At 39.9% G+C, this 24,175-nt stretch overlaps 2 protein-coding genes across 3 annotated transcripts in view; one reads left to right on the top strand and one right to left on the bottom strand.

Moving 5' to 3' along the window:
* znf710b (zinc finger protein 710b) overlaps positions 1-13,155 on the top strand; it is a 50,924-nt gene extending 37,769 nt beyond the window's left edge. For both annotated transcript variants that reach the window (XM_041787767.1, XM_041787759.1), the window contains exons 2-5: positions 1,488-3,056; positions 8,854-9,045; positions 10,732-10,903; positions 11,516-13,155. In XM_041787767.1, coding sequence (XP_041643701.1) covers positions 1,530-3,056; positions 8,854-9,045; positions 10,732-10,903; positions 11,516-11,697 — 2,073 coding nt within the window. In that variant the 5' untranslated portion in view covers positions 1,488-1,529 and the 3' untranslated portion in view covers positions 11,698-13,155. The remainder of the gene's footprint in view (positions 1-1,487; positions 3,057-8,853; positions 9,046-10,731; positions 10,904-11,515) is intronic.
* Positions 13,156-16,729: 3,574 nt separating this feature from the next.
* LOC121509957 (isocitrate dehydrogenase [NADP], mitochondrial-like) lies at positions 16,730-23,910 on the bottom strand. Its single transcript, XM_041787781.1, has 11 exons — positions 23,681-23,910; positions 21,340-21,431; positions 21,039-21,204; positions 20,708-20,868; positions 20,462-20,605; positions 20,168-20,304; positions 19,895-20,046; positions 19,688-19,800; positions 18,903-19,000; positions 18,713-18,805; positions 16,730-17,202 (listed from the first exon to the last, which is right to left on the bottom strand). The coding sequence occupies exons 1-11, from the start codon at positions 23,799-23,801 to the stop codon at positions 17,118-17,120; spliced, it is 1,362 nt and encodes a 453-aa protein (XP_041643715.1). The 5' UTR covers positions 23,802-23,910; the 3' UTR covers positions 16,730-17,117.
* Between the last annotated feature and the right edge of the window lie 265 nt (positions 23,911-24,175).

The following is a 24,175-nucleotide window of genomic DNA, read 5'->3' as shown; positions in this document are numbered from 1 at the left end:
TCAGAAAGTTCCTCACATTGTCGTCTAGTTTGACACACTGACCTGACGTTAACAACGGGAATCCTGACTCCTACCAGCAGGAGAGCGTTTGCTCCTTATCTTTGTAGCGTGATTCACCAGAGTGAGTCTCCAATTTTTCTCCCTCCGCTGATCTTATGTGTAAATACAGTGAAACTGTATGTGTTTGCTAGGCTAATTGGTCTTATTTTCTTTATGTTATCACATTTGTACCTCAAGTTTTATCTGGAGGATATCTGGTCCATATTGTCCACCTCTTGATACATCAGAACAAGTCCATAATTGTTATCCATAATCCAATCCATAATTGTTGCTGTTTGTTTTTCTCTTCTTTTCTGAGCAAAAAATAACTATCATCACATAAAGCACCTCAGTTGTAGTTATGATTAACAATCTTTGACCCACCCCCCATGACAACAACCCACAAATGTCCACACAGTCGTAGAGACAGTGGTAGAGTCAGTATATGATGAGGGGTCGTGATCACACTTGTAGTGTGTCCAAACTGTCAGCCAAGACAGGACAAGATTTTAGTTGCACAGTCTGACATGATACCCAAAAAATTGTCTTGTCTGAGCCGGCTCATAGCTGAAAACTCATGTGCTTATCCCCCCCAATTTGCGTAGAAAACATACATTTTTATGGCCATAAGGGCAGACTGCACGGTTGTGTTTTTATTATTTTAAATGCATGTTAATGAAAAAAATCTGATTAAAAGATCTTGGTTATAGCCACAATTTGACATTTAAATTATAATTTAACCATATTTAGGTCTTGTATTTTGCATTAATGACATGAATGTGCTAGACGGTTAAAAATGCTGTAATATAGTATAATCTAAAAATACAGGTTATTGTGTCTTTCTTCATGAAGTCATTTTTGAGTTCTGAGAAGTGATAAATCAACCATTTATCCTGTCATAACCGCACTCATATGCTTGTGAAATTGTGGTCTTGTGTTCTTAGATTTTGTTCTTGGTTAAAAAGAAATGATGGATAAGGAAGTTTTGCTGAATGTCAGAAAAATCTTAAGAACAGCGTTTGTAGTTTTAAGAACAGATTTTCTCTTAGGAACAGTTGGTGAATGAGCCCCACTTTCATCCGTGCGACAATTATGCATTTAGTGGATCAGCTTCATACTTTTTTGCTGTTTGCACGTATGCTCTTTAGCACCGATTTGTTGATGTGTGAATGATTTCAGTTACATGGAGTACTGATATAAAAACTCTCAGAGAATTTTGTTGCTCGGTCCATTATTTCTCTGATGTCCTTTTGAGTTCCTGCTGAAATCCCCCTCTCTGACAGGGAAAATCTCCCGCTGTGAGCTGCATATGTGAACTGTCATCCCAGGAAGATTTCAGGAGCAGCCTGACCTGAAATTTACTTGAAATTTCTGGGAGAGAATGGTTGAAAATGCTCCCTTGTCCTGCTGATGTCTTACCGCTGTGTCCTTTTTTGTATCTGTTCCAGGAGGAGGCGAGCCGGCGCCTGGGTAGATGTGAGCCCAAGGTAATGGCCAGGCTGGTGGACATAGGCACACAGACAGATCCAGTAGTTGTGCTGTCCTTGGCCCAGGCCGCCGTGCTAGGTCTCATCTCCCAGAATGAAGTGTTTGGAGCTACTATTGCACCCAACGGCTTCTACACCGGTGAACCCAAAGAGTCCCCTGCACCACCAGTAGACGCAGTCGACTACGAGTACGCAGATCAACTTATTGGAGCCAACGGAGATTACCTCGGTGACAACTTGGGAGAAGACGGACAAATGCAACCCAGCTGCAGCCAGAGGCGGTGGCAGCAGGGGCCACCACAACACCCCGATGGGAAAATGGTCGTCCCCGATCGTCACAGCCTTCAAGGCGGTGATGTGTCATCGTCCCACGTTAAAGGGGAAGTAGTGAACTCTGGAATGTCCTCCTGCGTCCACATGCTGAACAGTATGGCTCCCAGAGGTGGATTAGTACAGGTAGATCCTGCCACTCTCAGAGGAACCAATAAGAACTGTGCAGAATGTGAGCGGGAAGCCTCCAACCAGCAGCAAGCCAACGCACATGTTCACCCTCCTCCCCCACAGGTGGGACACAGAGGAGGGGAGCAGGGTCACAGAGGACTGCAGGGCCAGCGCCCAATGGGGGCCCACAGTCGAGGCAGAGACGATGAAGAAGATGTAGAACACCAGGGGAACAACATGATGAAGCCATCGCAGCAGGAGGAAGCCATCAGCAGCTACTTCCAGACCAGCGAGGTTGGCAGCTATGACTCCGGAGAGATGGGCATGGGGGGCGAGTACGAAGATGGCAGCCAGAGTATGATGTGGAACGATGGGAGTGGAGGAGGGCAGCACCAGCAGCCTCCGCACCCACAGCCACCTCGTCGGCACGGTGGTCGCAGAGTCGACCGACTAGACATCAATATTCAGATCGATGAATCATACTGCGTCGATGTGGGAGACGGACTGAAGCGCTGGAAGTGCCGCATGTGTGATAAGTCATACACCTCCAAGTACAACCTCGTCACGCACATCCTAGGCCACAACGGCATTAAACCACACGCTTGTCCTCACTGCGGAAAGCTCTTCAAGCAACCGAGCCACCTACAAACTCACCTGTTGACCCACCAAGGTACTCGCCCTCACAAGTGCACCGTCTGCAAGAAAGGCTTCACCCAGACCAGCCACTTGAAGCGACACATGCTCCAACACACCGACGTCAAGCCCTACAGCTGCCGCTTCTGCCGACGGGGCTTTGCCTACCCAAGCGAGCTTCGAGCGCATGAGGTGAAGCACGAGCGAGGGCGATGTCATGTCTGCTCGCAGTGCGGCATGGAGTTCCCCACCTACGCCCACCTCAAGCGCCACCAGACCAGCCACCAGGGCCCCCACACCTTTCAGTGCACCGAGTGCAACAAGTCATTCGCCTACCGCAGCCAGCTCCAGAACCACCTGCTTAAGCACCAGAGCCCGAGGCCTTACACCTGCTCCCAGTGCGGCCTGGAGTTCGTGCAGCTCCACCATCTACGGCAGCACTCGCTCACTCATAAGGTACTGACACTGCCGCCGGATACTTCCTCTCCTATCCAGTCTTACTGACTGTTCTAGTTTGCATACACATCATACATGTTTCCTGTGTAGACTAGACTGGTGAAGGTATATCTGTTGTAATGTACAAGAAAATGATAGCTGAGTGAGAGCAGACAGACACAAAAAAGAGGCACTATTAGATCACCAAAGTGAGGCACCACACCTCAGTTCATCTTCTGTCCTTTACCCACTGACATCGGGGTGAAGTAGACAGATAAGAGCATTCCCCGTAGCAAATGCTGCAACTTCAAATTCTGGATATTTCTGAGGACCAGTGTCAAATCATCTGCTAAACCATGACTAAAAAAGTTCTGACAAAAAGTATGTTTAGTTTTCACCAGGGAGAAAATGGGACTAAAATGTTGGACTGTTGGAAAACCAAAAATCTATGTTTCTCCTCTGTGCTTATAACTGTCAATATTTTCATCAGTGCATTTTGAATCAGTTAAATATTGACAGTGCATTCATATGAGTGTTTCACATTTATGTTTATCTTACAATTTAGCTGATTTAATTAGTCCAGAGAAGATAAAAACCTAGACTAAAAGTACTGACTACAATGTAGAACTTTTTACCAACTAAAAGTAGAGTAAAATGTTTTTTATGTTTTTGGCTGAAAGTAGATCAAACCTATGGAGTTAAAAGGACAAAATCTTGAGATCTTAAATCTGAATTTAACCTAAAATAGACTTAATTTAGAATAGCTGCCAAAATTAACATTGCTGAAGACAGAGTAGTTGCAAGTAAGTGGCTGAATGTCAAACTCTAACAAAACTCGATACCTCAATCTTTGGTTGTCCAAACAATGTCCAGGAGACCAAATTGTGCCTGTGGTCAATTTTAATTGGCCTCCAGAAAATTCTTAAATGAAATGAAACATGGCCTGCATTATAACATGAAGCTTTAGCTAGGTGGTTTTTGCTTGGCTTCGACTTTAGGCCATGCTGCAGTGTTATTTTGTAAACAAACATTTTGACAACAATGTAAAATGGACCAATGCAACCAAAGTACAACAATATCTCAATTCATATAATGCCGATGAATTAATACAAAGGATTATGGCATTAAATAGCAGCATGAATGGTGCTCATGAGCTCAACTATCAACTCCATGTCAAGGTCCAATACAAAGCATTATTGTGCTAAATATCTTCAAGCACCAACACTCCTATAAAGTTTAGCAGCTTTATGCAGTTTTCTCTCGTTTTGTGCCTGAATGTGGAGAAAAACATCAGCATCTCCCAGTTCTGCTGTATGGACCTGGTCTCATCCTGACCAGGAGTGGATCCAGTCGTAGACAGGCTGTGTAAGGCTTGATATCAGATTGACCAGGCCAAAACCCTTAACAGTGATTGTGGCATATTTATGGAAAGCTGTGATGAAGGCTTTTTTTGTAATTACTGGGCATATTTTAACTATATCTTAACATGCATTGGATTGGTTTTACTAACTTTAATTTACCAAAGCAGGGATCTAGCAAAGTGGCCCAGTCAGCTCTATGTTTTTCTGAATGCAGCCCTTGGTGAAAAAAAAAAATGTGGGCATCCCTTCCTTAATCTTTTAAGGTCTAGATCAGAATATGTGCCTTTTTCTGCATTCAGTCAAGGGTTAAAGTGCACTCACCCATTTTCTGTTCGGTACAACTTTAGGATGTTTGTCCTGCGGATGTTATAAAAAAAAATGAGTTTCTATCTGTAAAAGAGGTTTGTTCTGTAGATAAATCTCATACACGATGTAAAGAATTACCTTAAATGTTCAAATGTCTCTAAATACGTCCCCCTTCCTACGTTTTCCCAGCACTAATGTTAAAACCTTGTGACTGGAAATGCTTTCCGGTAATTTCATCCCTTCTGTTTAAAAAAATTGAACCTTAAAATATGAAATAAGTGGTAGAAAATCTGCTTTTTTCAAAAAACATTTAGTTCCTTACATCCGCTATACTGAGCTTCTACACATCCTCATTATAAATCTAGTCTGACTGAAATGTCTGTAATTGCTCGGTGCCCCCTGCCTTTTCTGCACACATACACACACCATAACTCTCACGCACACACAAGAAAGAGATAGATGAGGACACCGAGAGATCACAATTCATTTTATAAAACCGCAGGAATATCTTCTCCTTAATTCCCTCTCAGTTTGAGGCCTTTATGATTAATTGACAATGTTAAAGCAGCACTGCATTTGTAATTTTGTGGATCTAGAACTTTAAGCAGAGCAATGAATGGAGTGATGAGTGCATTTCTACAAGTTTAAAATACAAAATTAACCAGTTAGAAATGAAAAAGGGTTGAATTCTTGTGGATTTATCTTAATTTCATTACTCTCAAGGGAACAAAAAATCCTAATCCGTACCTACCCTCCCAATGAGAGAATAGCTAGAAATCTCCCTAGAGGCTTGTGTTGTCGCCTGCTGTCTGCTCACTGCTCCCTCTGCTGGACATCAATGACAGTCCATTTATTTTGCAGACAGTGGGAGGACTGACAGTCTGCCAGGTTTGTCTGCTCACACAAATACTGACTACTGACACTCTAGTGACCTGTAATGCATATTTGTTCTTCTCAATAACCCAGAATCCAGTTATTCAGACCCACTTTGTGTCTGCTGACATTAACTACAGAGTGGCGTGTGTGGTGCAGCCATTCACTCAGACAAGCCTCAAGGCCTGAGCTGCTGTGAATAGTCTGCTCTTGTGACCTGCTTCTCAATGTTTGTACGCTCTCTGTCACATGTGCTGGGGATTATTATTGGAGTAGTAAAGGGATAGTAGAGAGGACTTTTATTCATTATTTTCTGCTGCACAATAATGTTTTTTTATGCCTATAGTGGCTGTTATGGATTTTCAAGTGCTAAAACAACCAAGCATGTCTCATAGGCAGGATGTGGATATCATTAGGTCAAAATGTTTACTAAAACTGTCACTGGCACTGTAGAAAAGTAGTTGTTTTGCCATAATGGCACACTGCCCTGACTTGAGTTGCATTTAGAAATTGCATTTAAGCTGTAGTAGTCACATAGCTATGAGGTAGGCCACAACACGAGCTTCTGTATGTCCTTTGGCATACAGTTTATATTTATTGAAATTAGTGCTGTCTAAGTTTGACAAAGGAGCATATAGCTGGTTGAATTGCTTCTGGACTTGTTGATGTAAAGATCTTACAAATGTTGACAGCTCTCAAGCTAATTCTATGATTCCCTTGTAGATTTATAGATGGTTAATTGTAATGGACCTACTAGTAGCTCAGTAACCCACCGATGCTAGTGAGATTTCATTTTAATATTTCTATTTAAAAAGAAATTCTTAACTGTTATCCATGTATGGATTTGTATGAAAGCTTTCGTTCTTCTAAAACCAGGGCCAGTCACCTAGAGGAGTACAAGCCTAAAAGCAAGTACAGTGCCATCAAAAGTATTCATCCCCTTGGAGTTTTATTTTTATTTATCTATTTATTTTTTTTGTTGACAAAAATGGCAAAAAACTCATAAATGTGAAAGTGAAAACAGATTTCTACAAAGTAGTAATGTCAATTAAATAAAAATATGTAATGTAAAATAAGTGGCTGCATAATTATTCATCCCCTTCAAGTCAGTATTTAGTAGATACACCTTTGGCTGCTATCACAGCACTGAGTCTTTATGGATAGCTCTCAGTCTGGCTTGCACATCTGGACACTGCGATTTTACTCCATTCTTCTTTGCAAAACTGCTCAAGCTCTGTCAGGTGACATTAAATTTTACAAGTCTAGCCACAAATTCCCCATTGGATTAAGGTCTGGGCTTTGACATAGCCACTCCAGAACATTGACCTTGTTGTATTTAAACTATTTCTGTGTAGCTTTTGCTGTATGCTTTGGGTATTGTCTTGCTGGAAAATAAATCCTCTACCCACTGTAGTTCTCAAGCAGACTGAATAAGATTGTCCTCCAGGATTTTCCTATATTTTGTTAAATTAATTGTTCCCTCACCTTTAAAAGTCTCCCAGGGCCATCTCCCAAGAAGTATCCCAACAGCATGATGCTGCCACCACCATGCTTCCCAGTGTGGATGGTGTGTTTGTGGTGATGTGCAGAGTTTGTTGTCTGTCAAACATAGCATTGTGTCTAATTGCCAAAAAGCAGTATTTTGCTCTCAACAGACCAAAGAGCTTTGTTCCACTTTACCATGGAATCTCTAACATGCTTTTTGGTGAATGCTAGTTGAGTTCTAATGAGTTTTCTTCAATAGTGGCTTTCTCTTTTCTAACAGTGGTTGTATGTAGGGTCTCTCCCATCTCCTTCAAAGTAATCATGTGTTTTGGTGTCCTCTCTCGCTAGTCTTCTTCTTAAACAGTCACTCAGTTTTTGAGGTTTGCCTGATCAAGGCAGATTTATGCATGTGCCATATTCCTACCATTTCTTGATGATGGATTTAACTAAACTCCAGGGGAAATTCAATGCCTTGGGGTTTATACTTAACTTTACTTTTCAGTAACGTTTTCTCAGAATTGCTTGGAGCATTCTTTTGTCTTCATGGTGTAATGGTAGCCAGGAATACTGATTAACCAGTGACTGGACCTTCTAGACACAGGTGTCTTTATACTACAGTCACTTGAGACACATTCACTGCACTCAGGTGATCCCTGTTTCTGTGTGTGTGTTTTTTTTTTTTGTTTTGTTTTTGTTTATTTTTTGTTTTTTTGACTATGACTGATTAAAAAAATAATAAAAGGGTAAAACATCCAAGGGGTTGAATCATTTTTATAGGTGCTGTACCAGTTAGCAAGCTGAGCTAGTATTGGAGGAGACTGATGCCCTTCTCTGATGTCCTGTGACTGCCAAAAAATAATGGACCAACATAATTTTTCACACACAAGCTCTATTGTTTGTGTTTTGTGAGTTTAAATAGTCTTAACTTCTATCAACAAAAAGAAAAAACTGCCTTAAAATTTGAAACACCGCTGATATTTTGCCAGCAAGCTCGCTAAACATGGTACTGCTCATCAAATAATAGAGGCAGGTAATTTCAAAATGTATTTTGAAATTTCAAAATACATTTTAAAATGTATTTTTGCCAGAATGATATCACTGATATATAGAGTATAGTTATATTAGTCCAGTGAAATATAGGAGATTTGTTGTAATCTTCGTTAACTCAGAACATATTAAACACCTCAAACTCTGACCTTAAATGACAAACAATTTTGTGACTGTAAAGATGTGTTCCTTTTTATATTCACTAATTTGGATATATTATATACCTTAAAAGCCAATGTTTCTGAGAAAAATAACAAATCTTTTGTGGGAGGTTAAATGATTGCAACAGATTACTACATTAAATTAAATTCTTGCAGATACTCAATAAAACATTTTAGGTAGAAAATGCATTTTCAAATCTATCAGTATCAGAAATACTCCAGTAAAGATCCACTGAAAGATTGCCAATAGTTGTAGTCTTGTGTTTTCAAAGTGTCTTAGTTGTGTCTTGAGCTTTGCGTGGCTGCACCCCCAAAAGGAGTCAATATGTGTATCAAACCAACAGCTGAACACAGACCAGCCTGGTTTTTTAACACCTGAATTACCTTTCACTTTCCCCTCTTACCTACTCTGTCTCTAGTGTGTTTGCCTCTTTTAATTATCTACCACAGCCACAAGCTTGTTAAGCAGCAAGTGTGTGTTGGTCTTGCCTTAGGTAACTAGTTGAACAATGAGAAAATTGCAGCACATACTGTATTTGTTTATTAAATGATTCAGCTTCTCTTTCTCTGTCTGGCCCTTTCTAGGGAATGAAAGGCCACAAGTGTGATGTGTGTTCCCGGGAGTTCACCCTATCTGCCAACCTGAAGAGACACATGCTGATCCACAACAGCGTCAGGCCTTTCCAGTGTCATGTCTGCTTCAAGAGTTTTATCCAGAAGCAGACGCTCAAGACCCACATGATCGTCCACCTGCCTGTAAAGCCCTTCAAATGCAAGGTGACTTTATGAATTAATATAAGATTGAATCCTTGGTGATAGTTGCTGAGTTGGGTTCTTTAATATAAGGAGGACAAGTCAGAGGATTTTCTTTCAGTTAGCTTTAATGCATCATATACTTTTGCATTGTATCTTGTATTTGTCAACTTTGATTTTTATGGTTTGGCAACAGATTCAACAAATTTACAGATCAAGAAAACCCCCTGGATGGTTTTATGATTAACTCTAGGCTTAAGCTTCTGTGTTATTTTAGGATAGCCCTGGTTTTATGCAGAGACCCATGCGTGTAAGCCTCCCTGCATCTCTACAAAAGTGTAACTGTGTCATAATGATGCAAACCACAAGCCCTATGATTGGTTTGCTGGGTAGCATGGTATGACTGCCAGTCAAAAATTCAGGAAGTGAATTCCTTCATCCCTGTGTCTCTCAGTAACCAAACGGGCAAAAAATTACCCCATCCTCTGCCTCAGCTGATTCAGCAGCCATATATTCAATCTCTGATGAGAGAGCTCCAGAGATCCTGTGTGATGATGGGACAAAGTTTCAGAAGGAAAACCATCACCATGTGGCTTGACGGAAGTCTTTCCTCAGTGCAAAACACAGGAAAGCCCTCTGGCTTTCATCTGGAGTTTTTGCAAACTCCAAGTAGGCTTTCATCTGTTTCACACTGAGGAGAGGCTTCCATCTAGCCACTCTGCCATAAGCCCATATCGGTGGAGGGCTGAAGTGCTGATGGAACTTTGTCCCATCTCCACACAGGATCTCTTGAGCTCAGAGTGGCCATCAGGTTCCTGTTTACCTCTCTTTCTAAGGCCCTTTCCCCGATTGTTCAGTTTGGTGAAATGACCAGCTCTTTGGAGAGTCCTGTTTGTGCCAAACGTCTTCCATTTGAGAATTATGAAGGCCACTATGCTCTTGGGAATCTTCAGTGCAATGGAAATGTTTTTGTGGCTTTCCCTAGATCTGTACCTTACAACAATCCTGTCTCTGAGCTCTGCAGGCAGTTCCTCTGACCTCATGGCTTGTTTTTTTTCTGATATGCATTGTCAGCTGTGAGGCCTTCTATAAAGAGGTGTGTGCCCTTCCAAATCATGTCCAATCAGTTTAATTTACCACAGGTGAACTCCAAGAAAGGTGTAGAAATGTCTCAGCAAAGATCCAGAGAAATTGGGGCACAGGTAGCTTAGTGGTTAAGGCACGCCCCATGTACGCAGACGGCCCTGGTTCGAATCCGGCCTGAGGCCCTTTACCGCATGTCTCTCCCCAGCTCTTGTAATATGTAATATAATGTAATATTTCTTTTTCTTTAATATAAATTTGCAAAAATGTCAAAAATTATTTTTTTCACATGGGATAGTGAGTGTAGATTAATCTTTTTGACTGTAGCATCAGGCTGCAACATGAAGAAAGGAAAAAAAAAAGAAACCGGTTTGAATACTTTCTGAATGCACTGTAAATAAGCAGGAAATGTGGAAACAGCTCTGGGAAGTGGCAGAAAAATCACACTGATGAGTTCAGGCTCCTTACTGCAAAGCCTTTCAGACACAAGTTTGAAGTGTTTATAAGGTGTAGGCCACTATAACATAGCTACAGAATATATTGAACACAGAAATATAAACTGTCGACATTTGTATTTGTCTGGATGATTTCTGTGTTCACCAACTAAAAGGTCTTATCTTCTTCTAGGTCTGTGGTAAGTCTTTCAACAGAATGTACAACCTGCTGGGCCACATGCATCTCCATGCAGGCAGTAAGCCCTTTAAATGTCCTTACTGCACCAGTAAGTTCAACCTTAAGGGAAACCTGAGCAGACACATGAAGGTCAAACACGGGATGGATGTCTCACCAGAAGGACAAGGTGAGGTCTTCAGTATGTGCTGTCTTTGACTATTACCTATCCAGTGGAGGTTTACTCAAAGCTCTTCCTGTTTTGCAATGATGCCCATCCTAACGTTCACATCTAGGGGCATGGATAGCTTGGTATATGCTCCTTGTTAGCAAGATTTAAGCCTGAATAGCCTAGTCTGAAATATTAAAAATCCCGGATCTGGGTATTTTTCTGAACTTGAGCAGGATGCTTTTGTCCTTTGTCTTTTTGTGCTTTCTCTTGATTGGTCTTTTACTTTCCTCCCAGCCAAAAAGTCAATGATCATTTTTCTGTTTGAAATAAATGTTGTTAAAATCCCATGCCGAATTCCTCAGATCCAATGTGAGTTGGATCTTATTTTTGTGGAGTATTTATAGTTTAAACATACTAATATTTTTAAATCACTAATTAGTATTAATATGTCCTGGTATACAAAGTACTTTGAATGTTGGAACAGAAGAAAAGCTTTAAATATAAATAAATTTCAGGTTCAGAATTCCTACCATGTTGTTAGTCAAAGGTAAAAACTAGTATTATATATCTAAAAAAAAATGTCAACAGTAAAGCCATATTCTGATCTTTTCCTTTTAAAATCTTTTTCAGAAGTTCTTCCAGAGATGGAGAGCCAGGGGGAGTATGAAGGACAGAACTTCAGCTTTACTTCACCAGATAATATGGACAATGGTGGCTCCCAAAACCTCACCAAACTTACAACAGCAAACATGGAGGACATGGAGGAGTATTACAATTTTGGGAAGGATACAAGCAGCTACACTACACCCTGAGTGGTGATGGACCACAGTTTTGTTTTATTAATAATATTATTTTGAAGGCAGAAGGAAACGAAAGAGTTGTTGTGGAAGCCCTGAGAGACACCAGGGGGAAAGAGATTTTCTTTTAGATTTTGGCCTCCTTCCAGAAGAGCCAGAACTGCTGGACTCTGATGGGAAGCCAGGATGAGACGCACTTCTAAGGAAACGTTTCAGCTCTGTTGCTGATAGCAGGGACACTGAAAGTGTTGACGTGGTCTGGAGCTCCTTTTTTGGGATTAGAGCGCTTGCCGACTCAAAGACTCTCACTGGCGGACAGTCAAATCTGTATGTCGCGTGTATGTGTCATTATTTTTGAAGAAAAAAACACTTTCAGCTGCAGAGCCATCAGTTACATTTATTATGAAAAAAATTTGTTTACCATTTTGCCATTTTTATCATTCAAGACTAATGTATGCCCTTATTATTTGACTGAAAGTGCCAGTTAGGAACATTTGCAGCTAAGCCTCCTCCATGTCAGCTATTTACCCACTGTATATTGAACTTTTGATACATAGTCCCAACATACTCATAGGTTTGAATGCTCTTACTTAACAGTTTCTAATGGTAGTAACCTCTTCTGCCCAGCCCCTCAGTTTAAACAGACTGCTTCTTTAACACATGTGGGCTTTTTGCACACAGGACATTGTAGCCTTATTGTTGACGGGGCACTTAAAAACTTGTTAAATGTCAGCGGATATCTGAAGACAATGTTGATGACATGTAAAACCCTTTCACTGTACAAAGGATTCTTCAACATGCAGTGTGTTTACCTACAGTTTCTGTCCCACATGGTTTAGCTTTACATCAATGATCTATCCCGTGTAGTGAGTATACTGCTCTTGTTTTTGAATCACTGAGTGAACAATACAAAGCACTTTTTTATCGAGACCTGACTGTTTTTTTCTGTGAACTCATTTAACAGAGATGGTAAAATCATTACACAAACAGAAATGCTTTCTCACCAGGTTTAATTGTAATCAGAAGTTTCCTTCATACAGATAATAGCAGTTGTCTGTTCAAAGCAATTCCAGTTCGTACGTTATATCATCAGTTTGGGTTTTTTGTCATTTGAAGTTTCAGCACTCTTAAATCCAGGGCTGTCTTCACTTCACTTTCAAGTCAGTTATTTCAGTAAAAGAACAAAAATAAAGAAATGGAGATCCATTCAATCTTTAATTTAAAAAGGAGAAAAGAACTAATGTGGAGGTCCTGGTTACAGTTTGAATAACTGAATTGAAAGTGGACTGAGACGTGTCCTGTTTTTCATTATTCTGTTTTGGGGAAGACTGTCAACTCCCCCTGTCCTGCCATGCAGGTCAGCTTTGTTATGCACACTAAACCTGAGGAATGGTCTTCTTGGAGGAAAATCAAACTGAGACCTCATGGAGATTAACCATGATTTATTTAATAAAGGTTCTCTAGTTTAAAAGATTGAGTGCTTTTTTAAATCTGTCGCTGTTGGGAGAAAATTCTGCAATGTCAGGCTTTTTTTTTTTGCCATGCATGTTCATCAAGGAATGAAATTACTGTATGTCAGACTAAAGTGCCTTAAAATGGATGTTTTGCTATGTAATTCAGTAGAAATTCTCATCGTTACAGGAAACCAGGTCATAATGATTCTGTCATCATCTCATAATTTGACCTGTCTGATTCGTTAGTTCATGACTGAAAACATCTAAAAGAAGAACATGCATACTGGAACAATAAAAACACAAAAGCAAAAAAGAATAACATACACTGAGGCAGGATGGATCAATTATGGCAAAAAACATATTCACCATTATTTTGATTCATATTGAGATCACAAATATTCAACATAATATTTCATTCACTGATTTTTACAAAATCTGTATCTGTACATTTTGAATGATTAAATAAATTTGTTTTCCCTCAAAGGGTAGCCACAACCATGTTTAAGAAGCTTGGCATAAGTTCAAGCAGGAAGACCGTTTAATTTTCATTCATCCTTTGATTCATTAATAATCACTCCCTCACTTAAATTCTAAGCCAATCCCTTTCTGCCACAACATCTCTTAATCCAATCATCCTGTAGATGTCATATTTCAAAATCTGTCTCCTCTCCTTCTCAGTTTCAGTGCGTCCGCTGCAACCCTCCTCCACCCCAGCCACCTCCTTTACATCTTATCTGTGTTCAGGTCCAGCTCCTTTGTGGCATCCTGCATCTCTTCATCCACCTCCAAGCCATCTCATGTGTTTTTAGGTCCAGCTCTTCAGAAGTCTCTCCTCATCTTATCCTACACCTTCCATCACCACCACCACCAGTGTCTAGACTCCATGAGCAGTATCTTATCCTGCTGTCAGCCTCACTACCCCTTTCAAATTCATTTAGACATCACGATGGGGTCTAATCATCAAAGACACTACACAGTCTCAAACCTTTATAAACTTGTGAAATAAATCATTGTTGAACTCGTATTAAGTCTCTCCTGATTGAACTAATTCTGCATTGTTCTAGGTACAACTCCTCAAAACCAAAGCTGTTCTGTAAGACTGTGATATTTTTGGCTTTTTTGTTAACCATCATATTTAGCTTTTTCAACAACACAGCATGCTGCTTAGTAATCATTTAATGTCTATTATATTGTTTTCATGATTGTGGGAAGCTAAAATCATAATTGAAACTGCATTAATTGCCCAGCTTCTACGCTGAGGCGGTTAAAATATGTCAATACTTTGATGCTCTAAGTACAATGCTTAAGCCTTATTTCTCAGATGGATAGTTTTGAGAAGTTCCAGCTTAAAAAACACATTTATTTCACCCATTTCACAAGATAGACACAAAAAATGAATTAACCAACTTCCTTTTTTAGTAGCTGTGGTGCTATTATTGGTGTTAAAAGCATCAGATGGAAATGTTAAATTCTAGTTTCATAATTCTAATGATTGTCATTCATTCTATATGAGTATCCTTGTGCTGTGCTCAGTGGAGATGTGTGCTGGTTCTCCTTGTAAAGCAGAATTAATGGGTTTGGCATCCAGCACACACCCCATTGAGCTTTCATTGATGTGCTCCAGCCTTTAAAGCTAATAACTCTCCCATTAGCCTCAGCTGTGTTCTTGGTTTAATTAGCAAACATTAGCAGGCTAACATGCTAAACTAAAGCAATTCCATATTTCTTATTTGTTGGTGAACAGTCTAGCTGACCATTTAAAATAGATGCTATGAATGCTACATTACTGGTCCTGGAACAGTTAAGCCTGGGAAACCTTAAAGCAGCGGTTTCCAAAGTGAGCTGTGCTTTAGTACTGATAGAGTAGTAAAAGAAAAAGAGGCTTAGCTCTGTGATTATATCAGCATTAGTTCAATGCACTTGTTTTGTTTTTTCTCAGCTGCTAATATGGCTGTAGATGTTATGAAATGATTTTTAAAGGTATATCAATAGTAGTTTCATTTCACCCAAAAAAGTACAACCACTAGACATGTTTTTTCATTTAGCAGACACTTCTGACAAGAGACAAAAACATCAGTTAGAGACACATAGTGCCTTAAGCCCAATCGGATGATGGTTCTGCCATGCAGTGTTAGAAGCAATGCACATGATGTATAGAACCTTTTTTTGTTTGTTTTGCTTTCCTAAAACTATAAACATAAGCAACCAAACAACAACTCATTAACATGAGAACTCTCATCATCACCATCACTTACATTGTCTTCATCTACATACTGTATACTGCACAAAATTACCAAGTGCTGGGTCGCTCACAAAGAGCTGGGTGTTAAACTTACAGAAGTAAAGTTCTCACTCTAATTCTATAAACTCATCCCACCACTGGGAACAACAGAGGAGAAAAGTCTAGCTAAGTGCATAGTGTTCTCTTGAAAGTAGAAAGGGGCTCTGCGTATCAAATGGAGTAAATCTGGACATCGTAAAGACAAAAGACTGAATTTTCTTGACTCCAGTGCAAGAGTCACACTCACTAGAAAATCTGTTACACTGGTAATTAACCACATCTGATCTTTTTACCAACTGTTCAGGTTATGCTCTTGCTTCGGGACACTATGTCCTTTGTGAGAGTGTATTGTTAGTTTTGTTGCATGTGCACCCATGGATTTTCTTACACATTGACAGCTGCTTTGCACTGTGTGCATGGATTATACTTACATGAGAAATCATTTCCCTGGATGTGATTGATCAGTTTGATACAGTATGTTTCATTTATGGCAGCACATCATTTAAAGTGGGAGGTTCTTTGGCACTAAGCAGTTCTGTGGGAAGGTTCCTCATGATGGAAATTAAAGTAGTGGGTATAAGAGTTAATCTAAATGCTAATTTCTGGTAATTTTTAGATACAGGCTCCTTGTTCATTTTCTTTGGCTTTATAGAGCATGGGAAGGAGAGGGACTAGTATATTCCCTGAAGAGTGATTCAGTTATGAAGTCCACCTCTATCCAGACTGAGACTGGACAGAAAGACAGTATCAGACAAACTGCTGCAATGATAGGGTTTCTCTATGTGCATACTCTGGTTGCCCTCTGTTAGATAACCATTCAGGCCAGATAAGATCTTTTCTACATGATCAACAGAAGAATTACTTGAAGGAAAATTCAGGTAATGTGATTGGCTATTTAACCTGACACAACCTTACATCCTCTTCACTGAGCCTCAGTAGTTCTGCACTGTTAACTGTGACAAGCACCAAGCAATTTTGCCCCTACTCAGTTTTGTAAGAAAAAAAGGCACAAAGTTTAACTGGTTATGTAATGAAGACTGAGCTGTGATACAAGCTGCATATCAGGCTGAGTGTTACCATGTCGACATCTGCTGGCCATAAACTTTGGTGGTCACCACAGCAGCAAGCTTTTGCCAAGCGACCCATCAGCTCTCCCCCCTGCTGGTGCAAACAATACCCACTGTCATACACAGGGCCATGCTTTGACACACGCTGCATGAATGCACAAGTAAACAGACACGTGTGTGCAACTGAAATGTTTCCCATCTGTTCAATGGTCATCACAGCAAAATTTAACACCATACCCTGTTTCTGCATTACTAGGAATAGTCATTTCTTTTTAATAATAATAATGCTGACAGTGCAAAATATGGCCAGGTTTATACATGTGGCTGGTCTCTGAAGACATATAAAAGATTCTAAATCACTTGATAGGCCATTACAAATTAAAATTACGCTTCATACGAATCATAACAATGCAATAAATTGAGTGTGACATACAAAACTGGTCCCTTGCAACAGGAAAGGCAGAAGAGCACAAACATTGTGTCAGTGAGCTATACAATACAAATATGTCAAAAAAAGGTCATTTAGTTCCTTCATAATTGTACAAAAGTTAATACAAAAGTAGGATAAAAAAAGTTTGAATCTGTAGACAAGGTTTGTCTTTTTGCATTGTATGTGCTTCTTCAAATTTTTCTTCATTTGCCCAGAGCTTTGTCCAAGTTAGTCTTGATGGCATCCAAAAAGTCTGATGTGTTCACGTAATGCTCATTCAGCTTGCAGCTGCAAAAATAAAGTTAAGGGGTTCAGTTTGTAATAAATTACAATATCTGTATCTTCAGTGCCTCTACAAGTATTCACCCGGTGGATCTTTACCCTTCTTTTGATTTTACAAATCAAAAGAAATCTTTAAGTGTTAAAGTGAAAACAGATTTCTACAAAGTAATGTCAATTATATAAGAAAATGTAATGTAAATTAAGTGACTGCATAAATATTGACCCCCTCCAAGTCAGCATTTAGTAGATGCACCTTTGTCTGCAATCACAGCATTGAGTATATGTGGATAGGCCTCAATCAGGCTAGGGCATCTGGACACTGCAGTTTTACTCCATTCTTCTTTGCAAAACTGTTCAAGCTCTGTCAGGTTGCACATATTGGGAGTGACAGCCTTTTTCAAGTCCAGCTACAGATTCTCTATTGGGTTAAGGTCTGGGCTTTGACTCGGCCACTCCAGAACATTCACCTTGTTGTCTTTAACCATTTCTGTGTAGTTTTGCTGTATGCTCTGGGTCGTTGTCTCACTGGAAAATAAACCTTCTCCCAAGCTGTAGTTCTCCTGCAGACTGAATAACATTGTCCTCCAGGATTGTCAAAAAGTTTTTTTTTTTTTTGTTTTTTTTTTGTCTTTTCAGTCCAAAAATCTTTTTCCCACTCAACCATGGAGTCTCCCACATGCCTTTATTTGAACTCTAGTCGAGATTTAACAAAAGTTTTCCTCAGCGGTGGCTTTCTCCTTGCAACTCCCCATAAAGATTTGACTGGTAAAGAACCTGGGCAACAGTTGTTGTATGCAGAGTCTCACCCATCTCAGTTGCTGAAGCTTGTAACTCCTTCAGAGTAGTCACAGGTGTCTCAGTGGCCTCTCTCACTAGTCTCCTTCTTACATGGCCACTCAGTTTGTGAGGACGGCCTGATCTAGGCAGATTTACACACATGCCATATTCCTTCCATTTCTTGATAAAGGATTTAACTGAGCTCAGGTGTGTTCAGTGCCTTGGATTTCTTGGATTTGTATCCATCCCCTTACTTAAACTTTCAGAAACCTTTTCTCTGAGTTGCTTAGAGTGTTATTTTGTCTTCATGGTGTAATGGTAGCCATGAATACTGATCAACCAGTGACTGGACCTTCAAGACACAGGTGTCTTTTAATACAATAACTTGAGACAAATTCACTGCACTCAAGTGATCCCCATTTCACCAATTGAGAGACTACTAACACCAAATGGTTGGACCTCTGTTGAAATGGGTCAGTCACTTTCAATAGAGTTAATATTTATGCAGTTACTTATTTTACATTCCAAATTTTTGTTTAATTGACGTTACTTTTTAGAAATCTGTTTTCTCTTTGACATTAAATAGGATTTTCTGTAAAAGAAATCTCAAAAAAGCCAAATCATATTGACCATGATTAATTTGTAAAATAAATACAAGGGTAAAATATCCAAGGGGGTAAACATTTTTGTAGGCACTGTAAATAGTCCATCACTTCTTATGTTTAAAATAAAGACTCACTTGGCTAATCCGTGGATGCATCCTGCAAGGTCCTTGGTCATCACTCCATTTTCCACAGTTTCCACACACACTTTTTCTAAAGTCTGGGAGAACCTAAAGAGCAACAATGAGCAACAAATGTGATACAAAACTCTCCAAACTATACAGTACGTCACATGAGTAAATGATAGCTATTTTAAGGGTCACATACTTTATCAAGTCAGCATTTCCATCCAGTTTGCCTCTGTGCTCTAGTCCTCTGGTCCAAGCAAAGATACTAGCAATGGGGTTGGTACTGGTTGGTCTTCCCTACAAAGAGAGAAAGCAGCACATGTTACTGTAACAGATTTTTTTCATTCGATTCAGAACTGAAGAAGATGCTCTAGATGTTGCTATCAACATCTTTGCCCCATCTACCCAGTGTTTATGGAATTAGTCCTTTGTGAAAAAGGTGTACAATATTGAGATATGGTGTATGATTTATTCTGAATGACTTGAAGATATATGCTCTGAATTGCATGGATATAAGTCTTATTAAATCCCTTTAGCATCTCATAAAGACGCACATTTTAATGTTAGTGACATAAAGTGATACAGAACTGAAGGGGACAGACAGCGAAGTCTCCTAGTCTCTTAAAGTTTTCTTTGCAACACAATCTGCTGACTTTTGACTGTGAGCTTCACATCACTGCACAAACAAAGACAGCCATAAAATGTCCTAAATATGAAAAATAAAAAATGACAGAGAGCAGAATCACTGCATCCAAGTCTTTTGGAATGTTGATAATCCAAAAGAAAACAAATATTCCCTACAATATGGGTCCCAGTGTGCAGGTTGGAAATATAAAAATGACTAAATTAACCAGTTTTGGCTGTACAGGTGTATTTTTTAATGCTGGGGGATTTAAAAAGGTGTCGATTTCTGTTTACCAGTATTGTAAGGACGTTCAAATTTCCGGTATTTTGACAACTCTACTCCCCTGGGTTTGACCTTACCCTCTGATGTTCACGGTAGTGTCTTGTCACTGTCCCATGGGCAGCCTCTGCCTCAATAGTCTTGCCATCTGGACACACCAGAACTGACGTCATAAGACCCAGAGAGCCAAAACCTGGACACAGACCAAAGTAAACTCAAGCTCAGAACATGGAGTGCAGATAAGTTTTTTTGAAAAACTATAAATCACCAGACTGAAACTTATTTACCCTGTGCAAGAATATCTGACTGCACATCTCCGTCATAATTCTTGCAGGCCCAAACAAATCCTCCGGAAGACTTCAAGACCTGAGCCACCATGTCGTCAATGAGCCGGTGCTCGTACCAAATCTTCAGCTTGTCAAACTGAGGCTTGTAGTTCCTGAAAGAGAGAGAATAAGGAAAATTCTCCCCTGTTTAACAGTGGTCAGCAGATTTAGACAGCATGCTGTCCAACCCAGCAAAAAAATGACACATGAATCCTGATCTGTTCGTGATCTTACTTCTCATAGATGTCCTGGAAGATGTCTTTGAATCGTCCATCGTAGGCTTTGAGGATTGTGTTCTTGGTGCTCATGTACAGAGGCCATCCCTTCTGGATGGCATACTGGAAGCAGCTGTGAGCAAATCCAGTGATTGACTGCAAGCACAGGATACGATTAAAAATCACATCACAAATTATTCATTAACTCACACCCTTAATTATATTGAAATACAAATTATTTCAGACTTGAAATATGTCTTAAATCTTTGTGATTCAATGCAGGTATATGAATCAATAACAGTCTTATTATTACCTCATCAGTGTTGTACATCCCCATCCCACAGCCTCCTGCTGGAAAGTCATACACCACCCACTCCCTCTGCTTGCTCCCATCATTTGGGGAAAACACAATCTTGAACTTTCCTGGCTGGTCGACAACAAAGTCTGTGGCCCTGTACTTTGAGATCAAACATCAGAACTGGCATTAGAGACATCTGTACTTATCTCAGTTTAAAAACATCTCTGGGAATAACAACAACGTCCATGAGAAGTTTCTTACCTGGTCACCAAAAGCATGTCTGCCAATTGTGATGGGCTGTGACCAACCAGGAACAAGACGAGGGATGTTTTTACAAAGGATGGGCTCACGGAAAACTGTCCCACCTAGGATATTCCTGATTGTGCCATTTGGACTCTTCCACATCTTTTTTAGCTTAAACTCTAAAAGAAAAGAATTCTACTTAAATTAAAATAACTATTTCATTTTCATTTTAATACAACTGATAGCCATGGTGCTTCTGGTTAAAAATCAAATGCTTTCATGATTTTCTTTTTCAGGTCAACAAAGTAGGTACGTTTAAAACCATTGAAACACAACGTGTCCAGCTTACCCTCAACTCTGGCCTCATCAGGAGTAATGGTGGCACATTTCACAGCCACATTATATTTCTTGGTTGCCAGAGCAGAGTCAATGGTGACTTGGTCATCGGTCTGGTCCCGGTAAGGCAGACCCAGGTCAAAGTACATCAGCTCAACGTCCACGTTTGGCAAGATGAGCTGTAGATATACAAAAACCTCAAAACTAATGATCACAGCCCATTTTAATTTGAACAGAACCGGCCTGTAATAATTTCAAAATAAAAGGTTTCCACTAGTATCCTCCATCTTTGGACAAGCTTGACTTCTGCCTACCTTCTCTTTGATGAACTCCCAGATGATTCGGGTCATCTCGTCTCCATCCATCTCCACCACCGGCTGAGCCACCTTGATGCGCTTTGTAGCATCTGAAAAATGTACACTTACATTATCTATCATGTTTACTGTGTTTGGCAATGGAAAGATTTAACACTAAAATAATGCAACTGTGATTACACAGGAAAATGTCCACTGGACTTCCATAACTTGGCCACATGATTTTAGAGTGTTTCAATGTATGCACTATACATATCTTGCATTGCAGTGGCCTGTAGTCCTTTGAGGAGTTTTAGCTCATTATGGAACATACCAAAATGAATGATGGTGACAGTTTCTATACCGTTATTGTTAATGAGTTTGCCAGACAAAGTCATTAACAGTACATCGCTGAAAGGGTCGTCTTTTAACATTTCAAAGCCAAAGATTATTTATGTGATACCAAGCAGTAGCCTCCATGGTTGGAAAACAAAGCCAATGCTGAGGTTTAAAAACTGCAGTTCCTTGAGTGTCCACCTGAGGCTGGCTGCAGAAGCACTGGAAGTCACATGCACCCGATGTTAAAATGCAGTTTTTTTTCATTAGAAATAAACACGTTTGCAGCCGGGTTCAAAGCAGAATTTTTGGCATGAAGAGTTAATGTCTTTATAGGCACACAATGCATAGGGGTAATTTTCACTTTTTACAGTCAGTGATGGCCTGGGGTGCCATGTCATCTGCTAGTGGTGGTCTACTACTTTCTGAAGTCCAAAGTCAACACAGCCATTTACCAGGACTTGTGAGCGCTTCATGATTTTGTCTGCTGATAAGCCTTATGGTCATGCCGATTTCATTTTCCAGCACAACGTGGCACCTGCCCACATTGCCAAAAGAACCAAAATCTGTGAACCAAGCTGTGAAATAATCATGTATAATTATGTAACATTACGACACATGAAGCAAATACTCGGGACTATTTCTTGAGTAAACCACTGTGCGGAGTGACACAGTGCAGCAGCCATGTCTGGAGTGTAGTTCCGGCTTTGCATTTACCTTTATAACATCTCAGTCTCATAATGTTCCATGATTACTTCAAAGCGTGGTGAATGTGCAGGTCACAGCTTGTCCACGAGAGCATTTTGGAGTTGCTGGATTGTGTATTTGATGAGTTTGATGAGGGAAAGCCAGAAATACCATAAGACACCATAGCGTTGGCAGAGCAGCTCCTATCTCAGCACCGCCGATCTAAAAACAGTTTGCACTGACAACTAAAGGTAACAAATCTAATTATTAGTAAGACTATAGGGATTATGGCAATGGGCAAATTTGCCAAAATGTTGAAGTATCCCTTTAATAATTTAATATTTGAGTTCAATGTGAGTAAGATTTAAAATAGAAATGTGACCTTTTCCTCTTTATGTTAACCAATAACCAATAAAAACACAAATTAATAGAAAAAATGTATTTTGCAATGCAATGAAATAAACAAATAAAAACACAACATTTTGTAGACTGGCAATTTTCTTCATTTAAATAATTGAACCTTAAACATTTACAACTAAAAATATATTAATCAACATATTTATCGTGTTGAAGTTCAATTTTTTTCTTGACAATATTCTTAAGGAAAATCCTCTTTTGTGTTCTGATTATCAAATTCCCCTTAAATTACAAAATGAGGACGGATTTTGTGAGATTTTACAGTACGTTAATATAATAAACTGAAAAGATTAATAGTGGATTCCTCTGAATTAATTTTGATGTGTGTCAGACTTTGCCCCCCTCAGTCTCATTACTCAGGATAAGCCAGCGTTTTAACTCAACTACACCATGACCTTGGAGTTATGTGACAGATTTGATAGCAGTTATTACCTTCTTGTACCTGATAACAGGTGGACTCAATGCCAAGACAGGCCGACACCAGTCTCATGACATGCCTTTCTTTATATGTTTATATCTGCAAAGATATTACCTTTCTCACCTGAGGAATTCACAGCACATAACCCTCCGAGTTTACACCGCACTGCGCCTTCTTCAATTGAATGAGTTACAACGTTCATTATTGTTTTATCTGCGTTTTAATCGGTATGTTGTGCCCTGACCGTAACAGGTCTTTTTTAATAGGTGAACTACTACCTTTACTTTTTCTAGTAAGAGTGATTCAGAGTTGGCAAGTTGCCAACAGCCACATCGACTTCCGACCATCGGCTTTTACTCTCAAATATTCATTCAAACACACCTCCCTGCGTTCACACTGCGCCCCACACAGCCAGTAGACAGCTTTACTGATATGAACCTCACAGTTAAATCTGAATAAGTTATCTCAGTCACACATTTGTGGTGTCAGTGGACACCGACTTACAGTTCCTGCGTTGCGGTGTTTGAAGGCAGACGGAGGCCGGTGAAAGCACCGCGGGGTTTGGAGACAGAGCAGCAGCTGCTCCTCTGGACACGGAGCTCAGAACCTTCAGGTAACCTGCCATGTTTACTACGGCTTTATGACGGTGACGGCCACGGGGACTTTCGTCATGAATGAACCACGAACCAGCCGGCACACGGGACAAGGCACTCTTCTTCTCTGAAGTATGGTGGTTTAAAATCTTAGTTTAGCCTTACTGCCATCATGTGGCGATAGTGCACAGCTAAACTAACACTCTCACACTGACTGGTGTTCTTTTCCACCAATCTAATGTGTTCATTATTGCGACACTGAGCCTATCATTTAGTAAAATTTAGGTCACTCTGTTTTCTGAATATGTTCACAGAAACCAATAAGATTTTTACACATAATGCAAACTGTCCTATAAAGCTCCCCCTGTTTTTTTATAAGTTCCCTTTTTCAAACTTTTATTCAAAT

This window comes from Cheilinus undulatus, linkage group 1 (genome assembly GCF_018320785.1).
Source record: "Cheilinus undulatus linkage group 1, ASM1832078v1, whole genome shotgun sequence".
Classification (NCBI taxonomy): domain Eukaryota; kingdom Metazoa; phylum Chordata; class Actinopteri; order Labriformes; family Labridae; genus Cheilinus; species Cheilinus undulatus.
The sequence above is the reverse complement of the archived record's forward strand: the minus strand, read 5'-3'. Positions and strand labels throughout refer to the sequence as shown.

Excerpts from the sequence above, each read along its gene's own strand:
- LOC121509957 (XM_041787781.1), bottom strand. The coding sequence starts at position 23,801 with ATGGCAGGTTACCTGAAGGTTCTGAGCTCCGTGTCCAGAGGAGCAGCT. Across the intron at positions 21,432-23,680 it reads AACACCGCAACGCAGGAACT|ATGCTACAAAGCGCATCAAG; the intron begins GTAAGTCGGTGT and ends TACATTTTTCAG. Across the intron at positions 17,203-18,712 it reads TGCATCCACGGATTAGCCAA|CTGCAAGCTGAATGAGCATT; the intron begins GTGAGTCTTTAT and ends TTATTTTTGCAG.